The sequence below is a fragment of the Glycine soja genome, chromosome 11 (genome assembly GCF_004193775.1).
Source record: "Glycine soja cultivar W05 chromosome 11, ASM419377v2, whole genome shotgun sequence".
Lineage (NCBI taxonomy): Eukaryota > Viridiplantae > Streptophyta > Magnoliopsida > Fabales > Fabaceae > Glycine > Glycine soja.
The window spans coordinates 10,328,165-10,343,963 of NC_041012.1; the positions used below are offsets into that span (position 1 = coordinate 10,328,165).

The following is a 15,799-nucleotide window of genomic DNA, read 5'->3' on the forward strand; positions in this document are numbered from 1 at the left end:
ATAAATTACTTATTTAAGAATCACATTTTTCGGAATATGATATCTAAAAAAATAATAAAATATATTAAATTATTATTTAAATTTTGTAATAATAATATATTTACCACTATTCTATAAAAATAAATTTGCCATTAATTTCAACAGGAAATTTTAGTAGCTTTACATTTTTTTTTAATTTTTTTTTTGTGGAGAGCTTTACATTTAACATTTTTTTTTGGGTGGAGAGCTTTACATTTAACTAACACTACAAAATCTCATTTCCACATATAAAAGTGGAAAAAAATCATCTCCCCTTATTTATAAATTAATAATTTTAAGAATCTTATGTTTGAGAAATATTGTTATTATTTTCTACAAATTATGGATAACTTTTTTAACTAGCTCTTATTAAACAAACCTTTGTTTATTTTTCTTTCGAAAATACCTTTTTCCATAAATTATTTTCCTATAGGTATTTTACATGTTTCGGAAACTATATTTCGGAACCAAAATTGGGGCATGAGTTCTTTTATGCTCTCTCACCCTCTTACACGAGGAAACTCCCTTTTTAGGATTTCAAACTCTTCTCTCATGGATTTCCTATGCGATCCTCTAAGGGGGAAAATCAACACTTTTCACGAGGAGCATCACCACCCAGTGTCCATTAGATCAGTATTGCACCATTCTAACATTTTCTCACAATTTGAGTACACATAATTTTTTGTGAGTCCTGGCTTAAACTAAGTGTTTCTTTTTCTACTTTGACTCGTAGTTTCTTTTCTGGTAGAGAAGAATTCTTTGTGGGTTCGTACCTTGAAAGCAAGAGCAAAGGTTGATGAGGAGTTACTGCATAACCCTACCACTTCCAAGTGGTGGAAGGATATTAATTGTGATGATTATGGATGGTTTTGGAGTAACTCAAGGAGACTTGTGGGTGATGGTGAAGATATGGAATTAATTCTGGAAGGATGGGTGAATAATGAGTCACCTTGTTATAAATTCAGTAGGCTATTCAATTTGTCGGTGCAAAAGAATTGTCGAGTGTTGCAAGTAATATGTATATGTTTGATGCATATAGACTTTGAAATGCTGAAGTTCTAGGGGCAACAGATAATTGATATTATCATAGGGAGGGGGTGGAGTTAGTCAGGAGTTTCTCAGCTTTTTATTGTACTCATTTAGTTCTTGGTATCACTTGTACCAAGAACGTTCTTTCAAGTTTCAATAGTATATTTTTGGCTGATTAAAACAAAATTAGAATTGATAATAATATGTAAAAGCAAGGGGCTTTAATATTCTTTCCCATATTAAAATATTATTCGAGTATTTTCAAAAATAATGAATAAACCAAGAATTTTCAATTTTCAATTTTCAATTTTCGGTTTATTTAAAAATTGATTTATAGAGATAATAACAAAAAATTAAGCAGATAATATTATCTGGAGATTTTCAAAAGGAATAAAAAAATATTTAAAATTTTAAATTTCCGATTTTTTAAACTAGTTTTTAAGATTTTGAAAATTCACCAATTTGATAATTAACACAGTTCATTATATTTATTACTTTCGTTTTAATTTGATTTTCAACTTTCGCGACTATTTGAATACAATTGAAATTACCAAAATGACCTTTAAACTTTTGGAGGAAATTTTTTTAGCAGGTGTATACTACTTAAGTAATAAAGGATAAGAATAAAGGATAATAAATAAAAAAATGACTTCTCCAATCCGTCCAAGGGGGGTTTGTGAGATGAAAGCATTAAGAAGTTTTTCATTTTTAAAATGCTGTAAGGACAAAATTTATATTTCATATAAAAATTAGTTGAAATCACATTATTTAAGACCATGTAAGTAATTCTTCATGAGAATCTATTTCTACTTCCTAACATTCCTCAAAGAATAATTACACAAACAAGAACGAAATGTAGAAAATTACCTTGTCACCGAGTGGGGTTTTGATTGGCCCTGGTGCAACGCAATTAGTCCTTATATTGTTTTTGGCCCACTCACATGCCAAATTTTTAGTTAGTTGGTTCGTTGCTCCAGCATGTCAATTAGTAGTATGACAGGGGAAGAAAGGAAAACTAGTTTCGAGGATCAGTGCCTCCGGACAGAGAAAAGGAAAAGGAAGTAATTGTATTTTTATTGATGATGCTGCTTATTACATAGTCTTATTTGTTCTGATTTTTCAATAACAAAATTTGTCTTTTTTATTAGAAAATATCAGAAATTGGTTAAGCTTGTCTCCCCCTAAATGACCAGCATCCTTCCTGCAGGATATGCTATACTAGCTTGCCTTTCTTTCATATAGTCAGGCCTTGTAATTGTTCTTTTGGTCTTGCTTTCTAATTGCACCTTTGTTTCTGCAACTTGCTTATTTGCTGCACTATCACTCTTTGGCCCTTGCAGAATCACCTTGTCCTCAAGGTGATAGTCTCTTTGCAATTGATCCCATTCTTCCTATGATGTGTCATCCGGGGATAACTCTTGCCATTGCACCAGAACTTCCCAAGGACTTTCAACTGATGACAAAGACTTGCGAGAATCCAAAATGGCCATAGGAGAGATGATGGGCTGATCCAGCATAAAATCGTTGGGTAATTGAACCGCTTCATTGAGTTCCGGTGATCCTCAAAATGACTTCAACACTGAGCAATGGAAGACAGGGTATATACGAACTTTGTCAAGAAGTTGTAGGCGATATGTCACCAAGCCAATGCGCTCCACAATTCGAAAGGGTCCATAAAATCGTTTAGCCAATTTTCCATGCACCGCATTTGGACCTTTGACCGAGAGTTGGCGGTGAGGTCTTAGTATGAGTATAACCCAATCTCCTGTTTGATAGGTTACCTCGCGCTGTTTAGCATCCACAAAATGTTTCATAGCGGTTTGAGCCTTTAGGAGTTTCTTTCGAATGCCCTGGAAGGTTTCCTCTCTGTCCTTTGACATGTCGTCAACAACATCTAGTTTAGATGAACCCGCGATATATTCTGGAAAATTGAATGGTTTGCGCTCAAAGGTGATCTCATAAGGGTTGATCCTGTTCCCACGTTCCAGGACGTGTTATGAGACCACTCGACCCAGAGGAGAAGCTTGCCCCACGTTCTTGACCTGCGGTGCACGAAAGCACGAAGATATTGCTCGATGATCTTGTTCAGCACCTCCGTTTGACCATCACTCTGCGGATGGTATGCAGAGCTCATTCTTAACTGTGTGCCACTAAGTTGGAATAGCTCCTGCCAAAACTTACTAACGAACAGAGGATCCCTGTCGGAGACCAAGCTTCGTGGTAACCCATGAATCTTTCCAACGATGTCCATGAACAGAGAAGCCATTGTATGAGCTGTATGTGAGGAAGGTAACATGCCCAGATAGATACCTTTGGAGAAGCAGTCGACAACTACAAGGGTTACCGAATTGCCATGATAAGGGGGCAGTCCAGTGATGAAGTCAAGGGAGAGATCCTCCCAGGGACGATGAGGCACTGGAAGGGGGCACAACAGTCCCACCATCTTCTTGGTTTCATACTTGGTGTGTTGGCAATCTACACATTGAGCCACGAATTATGCCACATCGTCACGAAGGCCAGACCAATAGAAATTTGCAGATATGCGAGCTACTATTTTTGCGACGCCCATGTGTTCACCTGTAGGGGTAGAGTGATACTCAGTGAGCAGGATAGGAATCATCGAGAGTCCTCATGACAACCAAATACGTCCCTTCTTGATTATTAGATTGTGAGCAATTATAAGTATTTCGAAATTAACAAGAATGAAACTACCCGTTAGTCCCCCACTCTAACTAACACTTTTCGTGAAAGAGATATAAGATTGATCTAGTGATTGAAAAAAAAGATAAAGAGAGAACCGAAGAAAGAGAGATTGTGAGTTTAAATTTTTCATCAGGTATTTCTAACAAAACTAACAAATTAACATTTATGGATAAAAAAAAAAACACTTTCCCGCGAAACTATTACCTTTTGTTGCATCATAAGTGGATCCTATGCCTATTGATACCACACCAGCAATGGAGGATATAAAAATGAAGTTTGCAGCCTCAAGCAGATTCAAGATTCGTATTTATCAGAAATGAGAAGTCTTCCTCCGTAACATCCAGGGTCTGTTTCGGTACGTTTGTTCCCACGTTGTTTACCTAACCAGCAGAACATATAGAATTAATGTAAGCATAAGGAAATATAAGAATGTTATATTCCTAAATGTTGGATACACTTGTGCACACTGTACACACTTGCGCTAGGAACGAAGCTGAACTCAATGGATTCCAAATTAATTCTAATTCTTAACTTGTTATAGTTAGCCCAGTACTTATTAAGATAACTTCAATTTCAAGGCAATCAAATTAATTATTACTGACAAGGATATTGAGTTTGCCATTAAACTGAGAGGAGAATCTAGTTATGAGGTCTTGTCTTTCTGCACGAGATGCCACGTCACAGACCGAACCAGTTACTCTGTATCCTTTTGTGTTCCATTCATTTAAGGATTCATTGAGTTCAGCTTCGTTCCTAGCGCAAGTGTGTACAGTGTGCACAAGTGTGTATCTACAATTAAGCATGTTTATACAAATAAATTACCCAAACAATTAAAGAACTAATTATGTCCACTAGCTTTGTTGTTGTTAATAGCTAGTTTAGAAACAGGTATTTTGCGTAACGACTTTCGAATTAAGTATAGTATATATGACGTAGGAACAAAAAATTTGGAAGAAGAAGGTAGTAACCCGATTCCTTTGGATCCACCGGTGACCCTGTAAAGACCATCTGCTACTTTTGCTACTAATGTTTGTCTCAGCCATTTCTCTTAAAACTTCAAAGAACATGTCTTATCAATGGTTTGTATTTATAATCCTTAATTAATTCTGTATGTACACAGAGGAAGTTCAGAATTAAAGTGTAGTCTGCTTAATCTCATTGCTTTTCTATCACTGTCCACTGTCCAGTCCTTTTCCTAGTAGCCGACTGCATAGTTCTTTCACTTCTTTGGTTGGGAAGAGATCCCATTAAAAGGTGGCGAGTTAAGTTTTTTTTAAAAAATAGTAATTCACAAAATGATAAATACTTCACAATAAAAAAAACATAATAAAACTGTAGCCATAATGAAAATTTCCCTTTTTTGTTAACCAGTTAAAAAGTTGAGTGCATTGTACAGTTTTTCCTTCTTTTTTTTTTTTGTTTTTACTTCTTTTTATAAAAAAATTATAAAGATAATGAAACTAATTATGTAAAAAAATAGCTATGTAAACATTAGGCCTCATAGAAGCAATGCTCATTAAAATCAAATCAATTTAAAATGTGCATCTTGGGAAACAGTGGGAAAATCAAACAGAAGTTGATGATTTATGTCTGAAACTGTTAATTAATTAGAAATTATTTTATCTGAATGTATGTTGTTGATGCAAGATCAAACGTGTATAGATTTTTACACTATTAATTTATTAAAAATTACTTTATGTATACTTTTTAATTATTACAAAAATTAACAATATTATTATTTATGACAATTCATAATTAAATGGTAATATAAGAAAAATATTTATATTCTTAATATATTTTAATTAAATTCTTATATAGAACGTGATTCGGTGTATTAAATAAAATTTTAATGCTTGTGTGATATTATTTTTGCATATATACTGCATCAAAGGATATAAAGAAACTTTTTTTGTAAGAAATATCTAATGAAAACAGTTATACTTTAACATAAATATCTATAATCTATAACTATTAACAAAGGAGATATCCTTATTTGGACTCTAAATTTTTTATGACATTTTTGCTTCTTAACTAATTCTAAAAATTACACCACTAAATTTCAACATCTCTACTTTTATTTAACCTTCACTTCTCTTTCTCTCTCTTTTTTTTTTTGTTGAAAAAACATGGTGTCTCTCTCTTCTCCCTGATCAGCATAATAGTGGTAAGTGGTCAATTATATGTATTAAAAAATAAAATTGATATGATTGTACCGATTATAGAGCACTTGTGATTAGGAGACATGATAATGATGGAGGGCATACATGAAATATCCTTTGTAAAATGGATACTATCTTTGAGCATTTTTGGAGGGTAAGTTAATCACGTTGATGCAATAAAACCTTGAGAGTTAGAACAAAGAGCTTTCATCTGAATGTATCTTGTTGATGCAAGATCACACACGCACTTTGCCGCTAGTCGTCATTGATGACTAAACTTTAGGTATAATGTAAATTTTAATAATTCATTTTTAATAAAGAAGTAATTTGGTTTTGTAATTTAATTACTATACATTAATTAAATTTGATTCGTTGTCAAAAAAATAATAATTAAATTTGATTAAATTTAAATTTAGACGGCTGTTTTACTAAACCCCACCTTGGTGAAAACGAAATCTCCTGTCCGAAATCAAAATTCCACCTTAGTAAAGAAGTTTTTCTTTTCTTTTCTTTTCTTTTTGAGAATCTTTCTTGCACACCACTCTACTAATGTTCCATTTTGGAACAATTCAAAATCGACTTCTCTTTTTCCTAGACATGACATAGATGCTTACAGAATAATGCTTGTAATTTTTATTTTAAGAACATTTTTTTTATGATTACAAGTAAAATCAATTAAATGATGTCATATCCTTGTATTATCTTAGATTCTAAAACTATTCAAGTTGATAGGGAAGTAGAGAGCCATTCCTTCACCATGCCAAATGTTTCACAGGAATGGCAAGTGTAGAGAAAAAATAGTAAGGAAGGTGCATGATAGAAGCTGCAACTCTTAGAACTGTGTTGTTGGGTAGAAACCATTCACGGACATTCCTCCATCAATACAAATAATCTGGCCAGTGATGTATGATGATGCTGGTAAGCAAAGAAAGGCAACAAGAGAAGAGACTTCTGCTGGATCTCCTAGGCGCCTAAGAGGAGTTCTGGAGTACACTTCTTCCAGATAATCTTTGTTGCTGAGCACCTAAAAGAAGAGGGTAAAAGTCAGATAACGTTTGATATCAGATCCACCGCATTAGACTTCTGTGTTTTAGAGCACCATGCAAACTCCTGCCAGACCATGATTCCAAATGCAATGCAATAAACCCAACTGCAATGTTATTACTTATTACACAGGGAATGGAAGGAACACTAGTGACTACTGTTAGGACTTGGAAGTATTCGCAAAATTAATCTGCAGCACCAATATCACAAATTAAAATTTAGGCAGTAACAAAGCCAAAAAAATATGTCCAAGACACTTTTTTCCTTTGATTTCTATGCTAGGAAAATGCAATTTGTTGGTGCAAGAGCAAGAGTACTAGTAGTATGTTAGAGGGCTTAGGGCAATATACTGATTTTAGATTCCCAATCAAATCCAGGATGGTCCAATTATGGGATCAGAAAAATATCTTAAATCTTCTCCTTGAATAATCGGGAGGTACAAACTAGCAAGAATCTATTACGTCTCTCAGTTTCTTCCATATTGTGTAAATTTGCTTAGTCTAACAGAAGCTAGAGGTTGTGCATTTAGATGCAAATTATCAATGAGATGTCATTTATGCTTGTTGAGGAGTTGCTGTTCCAGAGGACTGGATTCAAGATAAAGTAGCTCGGTTAGTAATTTACCAGACAATAGACTTCCTATAATCTACCTAAGAGGGCACTTTGGCAGGAAGAACATTGAGGAAAGAGATTGATTATGTATATCAAGATGTAAAGTTCAATTCTGTTCTGTTGAAATAGAAACTTCGAAACGAAATGGAAGACTTAAGAACTAGAGGTGGCATATATCCATGTAATTTCAAAGCTGTTCTGTTTTCGAAATAGAAAAATGCTAGCAACACACTCTTTAACATATTGTCTACCATTAGTTGACCTTTGTTGGAAATCACAAAATTGTGTGGGTTCACTCCTTATTTAATAAACCCTACTAATGATTTTATAGTTTTCAATAAATTTTAACCAATATAAAATAATGAGTTTGAAGCAGTAGTACTCCTCTTGGAAATAAGTGTTGATGCATTCAACCAAATTTTTCAAAAAAGTGAGGAAAAAGTGATGGTATACCATTATACTACTAATCAGTGTCAAAGGTAGCTCGTTCTAACTAATGGTTACAGGATAAAGCGGAAGAAAATTACCTGCTCTACCAATGAAGTTTTGATGTACCAAGGTGCCACTGCATTACTCCTTATATTGTCTTTTGCCCACTCACAAGCTAGATTTCTTGTTAGTTGATTAATTGCCCCTATAAACCAGAAAACAAACAAATGTTCAAAATTCCATAAACCCATCAACATCACAGCATTTGTTAAGCAAGCTGCAATATAGCATTAAGCAGCTAAATTACCTTTCGTTGCTCCTTGAACAGACATTGACTTGAGTGAGACAAAACCAGAAACAGATGAGACAAACACAACACTTCCCATTCCCGATGCTTTCAGAAGTGGATATGCAAGTTGGCATAAATGAAAGACGGATCCCAAATTCGTATCAATAAGAGTAGAAAACTCTGCACTTGTGAAGTCTGTCACTGGTTTCCGAATGTTTGTACCAACATTGTTTATCTACACATCAAATTAATCAGGTTAATACATATGTCTACATAAAGAGGGCTAACTAATCCAAAGTGAACTTCAAAGCAATTCACAACAAAGAAAAGTACATATTTTGACCCTTAATAGCATGGGAAGAAAATGAACACGAGTTATGATTATGAACACGTTGCAGGACTGAACATCTAAAGGTGGTCTGATAACAAACCAATTACAAATAATCCGATAGGCTTAACAACAATCACTAGAAAAAACTTTGATACTATCTTATAATTTGGTCGTGATCCTAATTCAATCTTAAAAGTTAGCTCATAGGATAAAGATTATTCTCCACTTATATATACTATTTTAATCATATCAATAGTCGATATCCCCAGCAACAACTCACAAGGATGTTGAGTTTCCCGTGGAAGAGAGAGGAAACAGACTCCATGAGTGCCTCCCTCTGGTGTGGAACTGAGACATCACAAACTGAGCCAGTGACATCAAAACCGGAATCATTCCAATTCTTGAGGCACTTGGTGAGATCATGTTCATTCCTGGCACAGGTATGCACTCTGGCTCCAAACCCCGTCAATTCCTCCACAATGGCGTGCCTTTACAACAAAAAATGAATCACAAGTTAAATTAGAATGAAAGGTGAAAAGGGTGAGAAATAGAAGGAATCATGGGCAAAGTTAAAATTTTTTTTTTACCCAATTCCGCGAGTACCACCAGTGACGAGAGCTGTCATGCCCTGAAGAGTCCACCTCTGCTGTATTGTGGACTGGTGGCTCCTAATGCAATTGGACTGTGATTTTTTTCTTCTATGGTTGAAAATGAAAGAGGTGGTGGTTGTGCGGCTTGAGAGTAATGGAAAATTAGAAGTTGGATTTATGAGGGAAGCCAGATGCATTTTGTGCTAATCACTGTCAAATCATGCGACCAGGATTCTTCTTTTTAAGGTAATTTGATTATCCATTACATTATCTAGGAGAAGTTGATTCAAAGGATTCTGTGCCTGCACTGATTGAGATTTGAGAATGCCCGAAATGGGAAATGGGAGTGCATCATCTCCTGACTGTGAGGGGGGAGTTTTGAGGCAAAAGCCTTATCAAAATTCAAGGAGTGGCCAAAGATTCTTGTATTTATTCATTTTCATATGATTTACTTATCTTCATTTTTTTTTGGACAATTTACTAATCTTCATTGTTACTTGAGAAAAGAAAATTTAAATACAGTTTTATGAACTTCATTGGGTTGTGTTAATACTTATTCAGTCTCATAATAATAATTATTTTTTTCAATTGTATTTTTTTATAATATTAACGATATGAGTAACATGTAAAAAATTAAATTAATGATAATAAAATTAATTTTATAAATTATTATTTTTTATTTATTTATTAATTTTTTATTTGTTTAAATCAATAGAAAATGACAATTATATTAAGACAGACAGAAGGAGTAATATACAAGTTTTTGTATTATATTGAATTATGGATTAAAAATTCTTTTAAAATAACTTTATATTCTTAATTTCATAAACTAATTTAGCATATTGCTAAAAAAAAAGTCTTGAAAAGAAGTTTAATATCCTAATGTATAAAAAAAATTACTTCCTATGATTAAAAAATGGGTAGGTCAAATGATAGAATGTGTCGTTATTTTGTATAAATATGAGAAATGATATCTTATATTTTTTTTATCCATAAAAATTGAACACATCATCAAAAATTTACAACACTCATGTATCCTAAAAATCAAATCGTCATTTAAAAAAGTATATTTTTTCCTAGAATTATTGTACTTCTTTTGTAAATTAAATAGATTAAAGTTATAGTTTTTTTCCTATTAGAAATAATATTTGTGGTTAAAATGAATTAACATTTCAATTTATTAATTCATTTGTGATGATTAAGAGAACTCTTCATGTAGCGGAATTGTTGTGCTTTAGCTTAAACAGGTAAATAAATGACTGGTAAATACTAAACAGTTTATGGTTGAATTTTTTTATAAATTGTATAGTGAACATTGAATTCAAATTAGTACACGTATATTGAATGCATGTTAACAATATTATTCTCTTTTTTTTAGTCTTTTTGCATTTGATGCGATATAGGACCATAAAAAAGGAACATAAGAGCAACTCCAACAAGTGTTTCTCTCCTTACACTTAAAAAAAGTGTGAAATATTAATAAAAATGTAGTAGAGAAACTTTTGTGGATTCAATGGTTGTAGATGCTTTAAGGAACTCATAAGTATTTCATTGTTAATATTGAAAAATGATTATACATGTTAAATAATTTTCTCATTCTATTAATATAAATTTGGCATACCATCAAGTGTTTCCTTAAAAGAAACATACCATCAAGTATATAAATCAACCAACATAAAATTATTTTATTTTAACATGTGATCTCATGTTTGAGTGAAGGATACCTGTTATCCAAACGAAAAGAAACTAATATAAATTTAACACGCTTAAACAAATTAAATATACTTAATTTTGGGTTTAAACTTATTATTGTTATTGTTCAAATAAAAAGAAAAATAAATGTATATAAACTTAGTTCGTTATAACTTATACCCCTATCTTCATTAATTATTCATAACTTCGTATCGTTTCTTTAGTTTGCTCTCAAATTATATACATCTGGCCCATTTTGGTGTTCATTTTTTTTCTTAATGAAAGTAATTAGCCCAAATATATTATTTGTATTAGTAGCTATTTTCTCATGTCTTTCATATTGTCTATATATCTGAACTCTCTTCATTTGCTAACTCCACTTTCAGATTTCACAGACAAGCTTTTATTGCCCTGTCATTATATTCCACTGGATGTGTTACTTATTTGATTTATGAAATCATAGAAGTGTTGAAATTCTGACTTCTGCAACGTGCAAACCATATGTGCGCTTGCAAAGAAATTAAAATTGCTTGTAAGGGAGAGTTAAAGTTGTTATGAGTGATTACTGTTAGTTATTCTGTAATGGTAGATGGCACACTGCCTTACCATAGTTTCGTCTCAATACATATATAGGTGTACATTATTGTTATATTATATTATTAATTAAGATTGAATCATTATCACAGGAGCAAACTAGCTTGCGTGTATTGATGTATATCCAATATTAATGCAACGTTCCTAAGTTCTTGTTTCTTCTTTATTTGCAGCTAGCTCCTCAATTCAATATGTCCAACGTTCCTAAGTTGTTCTTCTGGTTTCCAAGTGGAAGACGTTTTAGTTCACGGCTACCTTTATTGTGTCGGTTTGGTACAACCGTGAAACAAGATAATTTCCTCCCTCTATATATACCAGCTACGAATCCTCTGGTGCTTTTTACTGTTTCCTTTTTGCATATGCAATTGCCCAAAACAACAACAACAACTACCAAGTCAGCTTTATATTCAATGCTTCTGGACGGCTAAACGCGAAAACATACAAGACTGTGTTTGACTAAACATTATGGAAGTGGCCGGTCAAGTACCAAACACCAATATGAAATTATAAATTGATTAACGATTATTACTATAATGACTTCCTCCATATAGTTTCACATTAAATTATTTAAGGCAGTTTTAATTTATTTCAGAATTCATTTCATCTAGAGAGTATAGTTTGATATTTTGAGAAACGAACACCGGAAAGCATTGATTGGGTTCAACTTTTAACTAATGCGGTCGATCATAAAAATGGTAAATATGTCTTTTTTGGTAGTTAGGTCGATCATTAAACTAATGTGGCTGCAGTAAACTAACTAGTTTTACGTTTTTAATAAAATTGACTTGTTCTAATATGGTACAGAGTAAATAAAATATTCAAAAATTCACTATTTTATGAACCAAATGATCACATTGTACTGATTGTCGACGATTGCGTGATTCCTAAGATGACCTTCTCATCTTGAGAAAGAAACCAATCTAACGATATAAATATATTATTTTAGCCTTTGCCCCCACACAGCTCACGATAATTTGCTCCAAGAAAACATTTATCATTTTTGTCTTAACTTTTCTTCATTTCTGGCTGGAAAGCATAGACCACTCTATGTTAGCATTCAAAACGTAGAAAGAAAAAAAGAGAATAAAGAGAGAGAAATATATATAAGTGATATGAAATTATAGGGGAAAAAAGATATAAAGAAAAATATAAGTGTTGGTTGAGTGATTATAAAATGGAGTTATTCGTGTATTACCGCTCATGCTTTAGAAATTAGAACAAATCTAGAACAATATTAGTTTTTAAACCATACATATTATTTTTTTCTAAAAAAATCATGCATATATAGTTTTTAAGGCCATGCATGTAATCTCAGATGACGTAGTTTTAGTTTCAGTCTAAAAATAAATATTTAATATTCATGCTTTGGATTATAATGAAGAAATCTAGGGTTAGTTTTTTCTTATTATTTAGAGTACCTTCGGTTAAAGGTTTATGCAAGAATCACATTGAGTCAATTTTCTATCGTATTCAGTAAAATAACAACAAAACATGTTTACGTACGATCTTAAAATAAATTTTATTTCACTATTAATGTCTTCTTGTTGTAAACAACAAACGACATTTGGACAATTCTTTATGCAATTAAAAGCTACGATTCTGAAGTTGAGTTTCTCATAATAATAATAATAATAATTTTCTTATAACCCAAACTCTGTTTCAATTATATATAAAGAGATCTTTTAACCCAAACTCTGCTTCAACATCTTCAATATTAGTTGATTTTGAGACAAATCATTGTTTTTCTTTAAAAATAATCACAAATAACTGTATATAAATTTACTTTAAACTATGGCCCACATCTTTCAAAAAAACTTGAAAAAATTACTTTTACACTTTCTATAGCAAAATAAAACAACCAATATATATATATATATATATATATATATATATATATATATATATATATATATATATATATATTACATTGATTTTATTATAATCCAGTAAAATCAGTGAAGCATCTTTTTAATTTTATCCAAAATAAATTAATTAACGATCCATATAATTAATAAAAGTATATCAGTAACGACTAGAAACAACTTAGAAAGCAAGCCCATATATATTAATGGGAACATATAGTATAGTACTAATAACAACACTAAAATTATATAAAAATTTGTTTGATAGTAACATGCACTGTGAGTGGTTTATGCGACAATATTTGAATCTAACGTAGGCCGAAAGCCAGAAGCCAAAGCACAAGTTGTCCACAATATACTTGACTCAGTAGTGTTTCAAGCCTTAGCTATTTTGTCCTTTGCTACAACTCAAGCTGTAAAACATATCCAGGAAGTTACATTCTCATTACATGGGAATTTTGCATAAAATAATAATTAGATGAAAGCAGGCCTTAATTTGTATATATGCCCCATTAATTCAACATATAAAACCACCCCTATCTCCCTTTGTTGACCATCTCTATTCCTATCTACACCACTAGTGCTTCATTCATTCTCTTACATACTACCTTCAAAGTTGAAACTAATTATCAAATTAATGGAATCTGATCTTCATCATGATCATCAAGCTGCAGCATCAGAAAATCATCCCTCTGATGGAGAGGAGCAAGGTGCAAGTCACGTGACATCGAGGTCCTTCGAGTGCAACTTCTGCAGGAGGGGCTTCTCTAATGCACAAGCTCTAGGAGGACACATGAATATTCATAGAAAAGACAAAGCCAAGCTCAAGCAACAACAATCTTCAAACCAAATTCAACAGGATCAGGCCAAGTCTTATGGTGAAGATAGCAACAAACAAAAATGGAATTGGAATGTGTCTCTACAAGAACATGCCATTCACAAGAGGCAGCAGCTTCCACTCTTTGCCGAATCACCAACTAGTAGTGAAACACAAAAGCCACAACAAGGTCAAACTCAAACTACTACTGAACAGGCTTCGTTATCTACTCAAGATTCCTCATCGGAGTTAGACCTTGAACTGAGACTAGGACCTGAACCACAGGACTCGTCAGCAGCAGAAACGGGTACAAGAAATTTTTTTTGAATTGAATTCTCTCAATACGTAATTATTTGTAGATGTTCATGAACCGCGCGCCCCTTTTTATTGGTGAAAAGAATTCATATACTGTTTGATTTTGTTTTCGCAATTTTACTTTTGAATTCAGCATTAATTGCTTTGTATTTTATATATGTTTGTTATAAAATTTACGGGATATACTTCTGATTACTGGTTTTTTTATTCGCTTTGTTTTGGGTACAATTTTGAATCTTGAACTAAATTTCTTGCACCACATTCCAACAATGGCCTCAATCCCTATTAATTAATCTAATCGGTTCTCATTCGCCTCAAGGACACCAAAATTAAAGTAGAAGCAACACTTGATATATGCCGCTTGCCCTTGCCTGATGTATGTAGATTATACTTTCCTAATGAATATGATGATGCTAAGGAGTGAAAACATGTACATCATATGATGTTAACCTCAGAATAAATTAAATATATATGTATTTTGTTTCCATTACATACAAGATTATATTCTCGATTAGTGCTAAGTGAACTAGCCTTGCCATCTTCAACCACTTAGTAATCGATAAGAACAAGGCAATTTAGTAGCCTGTATCTTATATATATGAAATTAATCTATTTATCAAATATAATGTTTAGAACGCTAGCTGTGCAAACAATATATATATATATATATATATATATATATATATATATATATATATAATTTTAAATTCTCTCTTTCCATTGAAGCATGCTTTATGTTACATTTGTAATTTGTCTTCATTCTTAATTTCTGATTGAGTTTCCATTGTTCTTCTATTTTTAAGCATAAAGCATGTCAACATTTTTGTTTGGCTACATTAATTTAGCTAGCTTGCATGTAAGAAATATAGTTTACCAAGTGATACAATTTTGGCGACACACAGTTCTTCAAAGATCGAGATTTAAAACTTCCCGAAGCTAGCCCAGCGATTTCACAACAAAAAGGTGTACTAGAAAAAACAAGAGTTTAAGTGATAAGAGTGTACTGCATATATTCAGTGTTTTATATTGACCCACCCACATAATCTTGGTTACATACTTCTAGTCTTTACATACAATAAAGGATTTTTTTTTTACTTTGAGCTTGAGTGCAAGTATTCTTTTAATTGACATGCACTCTAGGATTAAGTCAGTAAATCCAGTTCTATATTAGCAAAGAGCATTGTTTGTTCAGCGTTGCATGTGTCATGAGCACAGTTTGAATTGTAAAAATGAAACGTGAAGGTGAAATATGATCTTAGTAGAGAACGGAAAACAAAAGTGGCTTATATTTATGTGATTCCTTGTTGAAATTGTT

At 32.4% G+C, this 15,799-nt stretch overlaps 2 protein-coding genes and 1 pseudogene across 2 annotated transcripts; 1 reads left to right on the forward strand and 2 right to left on the reverse strand.

Annotated features, from left to right (window-relative positions):
• Positions 1-1,400: 1,400 nt before the first annotated feature.
• On the reverse strand, positions 1,401-4,793 carry LOC114377124 (annotated as a pseudogene).
• A 1,726-nt stretch (positions 4,794-6,519) lies between these two features.
• On the reverse strand, positions 6,520-9,598 carry LOC114374460 (tropinone reductase homolog At5g06060-like). The gene is made up of 5 exons (XM_028332100.1): positions 9,202-9,598; positions 8,895-9,102; positions 8,302-8,518; positions 8,093-8,199; positions 6,520-6,933 (listed from the first exon to the last, which is right to left on the reverse strand). The coding sequence occupies exons 1-5, from the start codon at positions 9,399-9,401 to the stop codon at positions 6,742-6,744; spliced, it is 924 nt and encodes a 307-aa protein (XP_028187901.1). The 5' UTR covers positions 9,402-9,598; the 3' UTR covers positions 6,520-6,741.
• A 4,098-nt stretch (positions 9,599-13,696) lies between these two features.
• Positions 13,697-14,658, forward strand: LOC114374461 (transcriptional regulator TAC1-like). Its single transcript, XM_028332101.1, has one exon. The coding sequence runs from the start codon at positions 13,990-13,992 to the stop codon at positions 14,494-14,496; it is 507 nt and encodes a 168-aa protein (XP_028187902.1). The 5' UTR covers positions 13,697-13,989; the 3' UTR covers positions 14,497-14,658.
• The last annotated feature ends 1,141 nt before the right edge of the window (positions 14,659-15,799 follow it).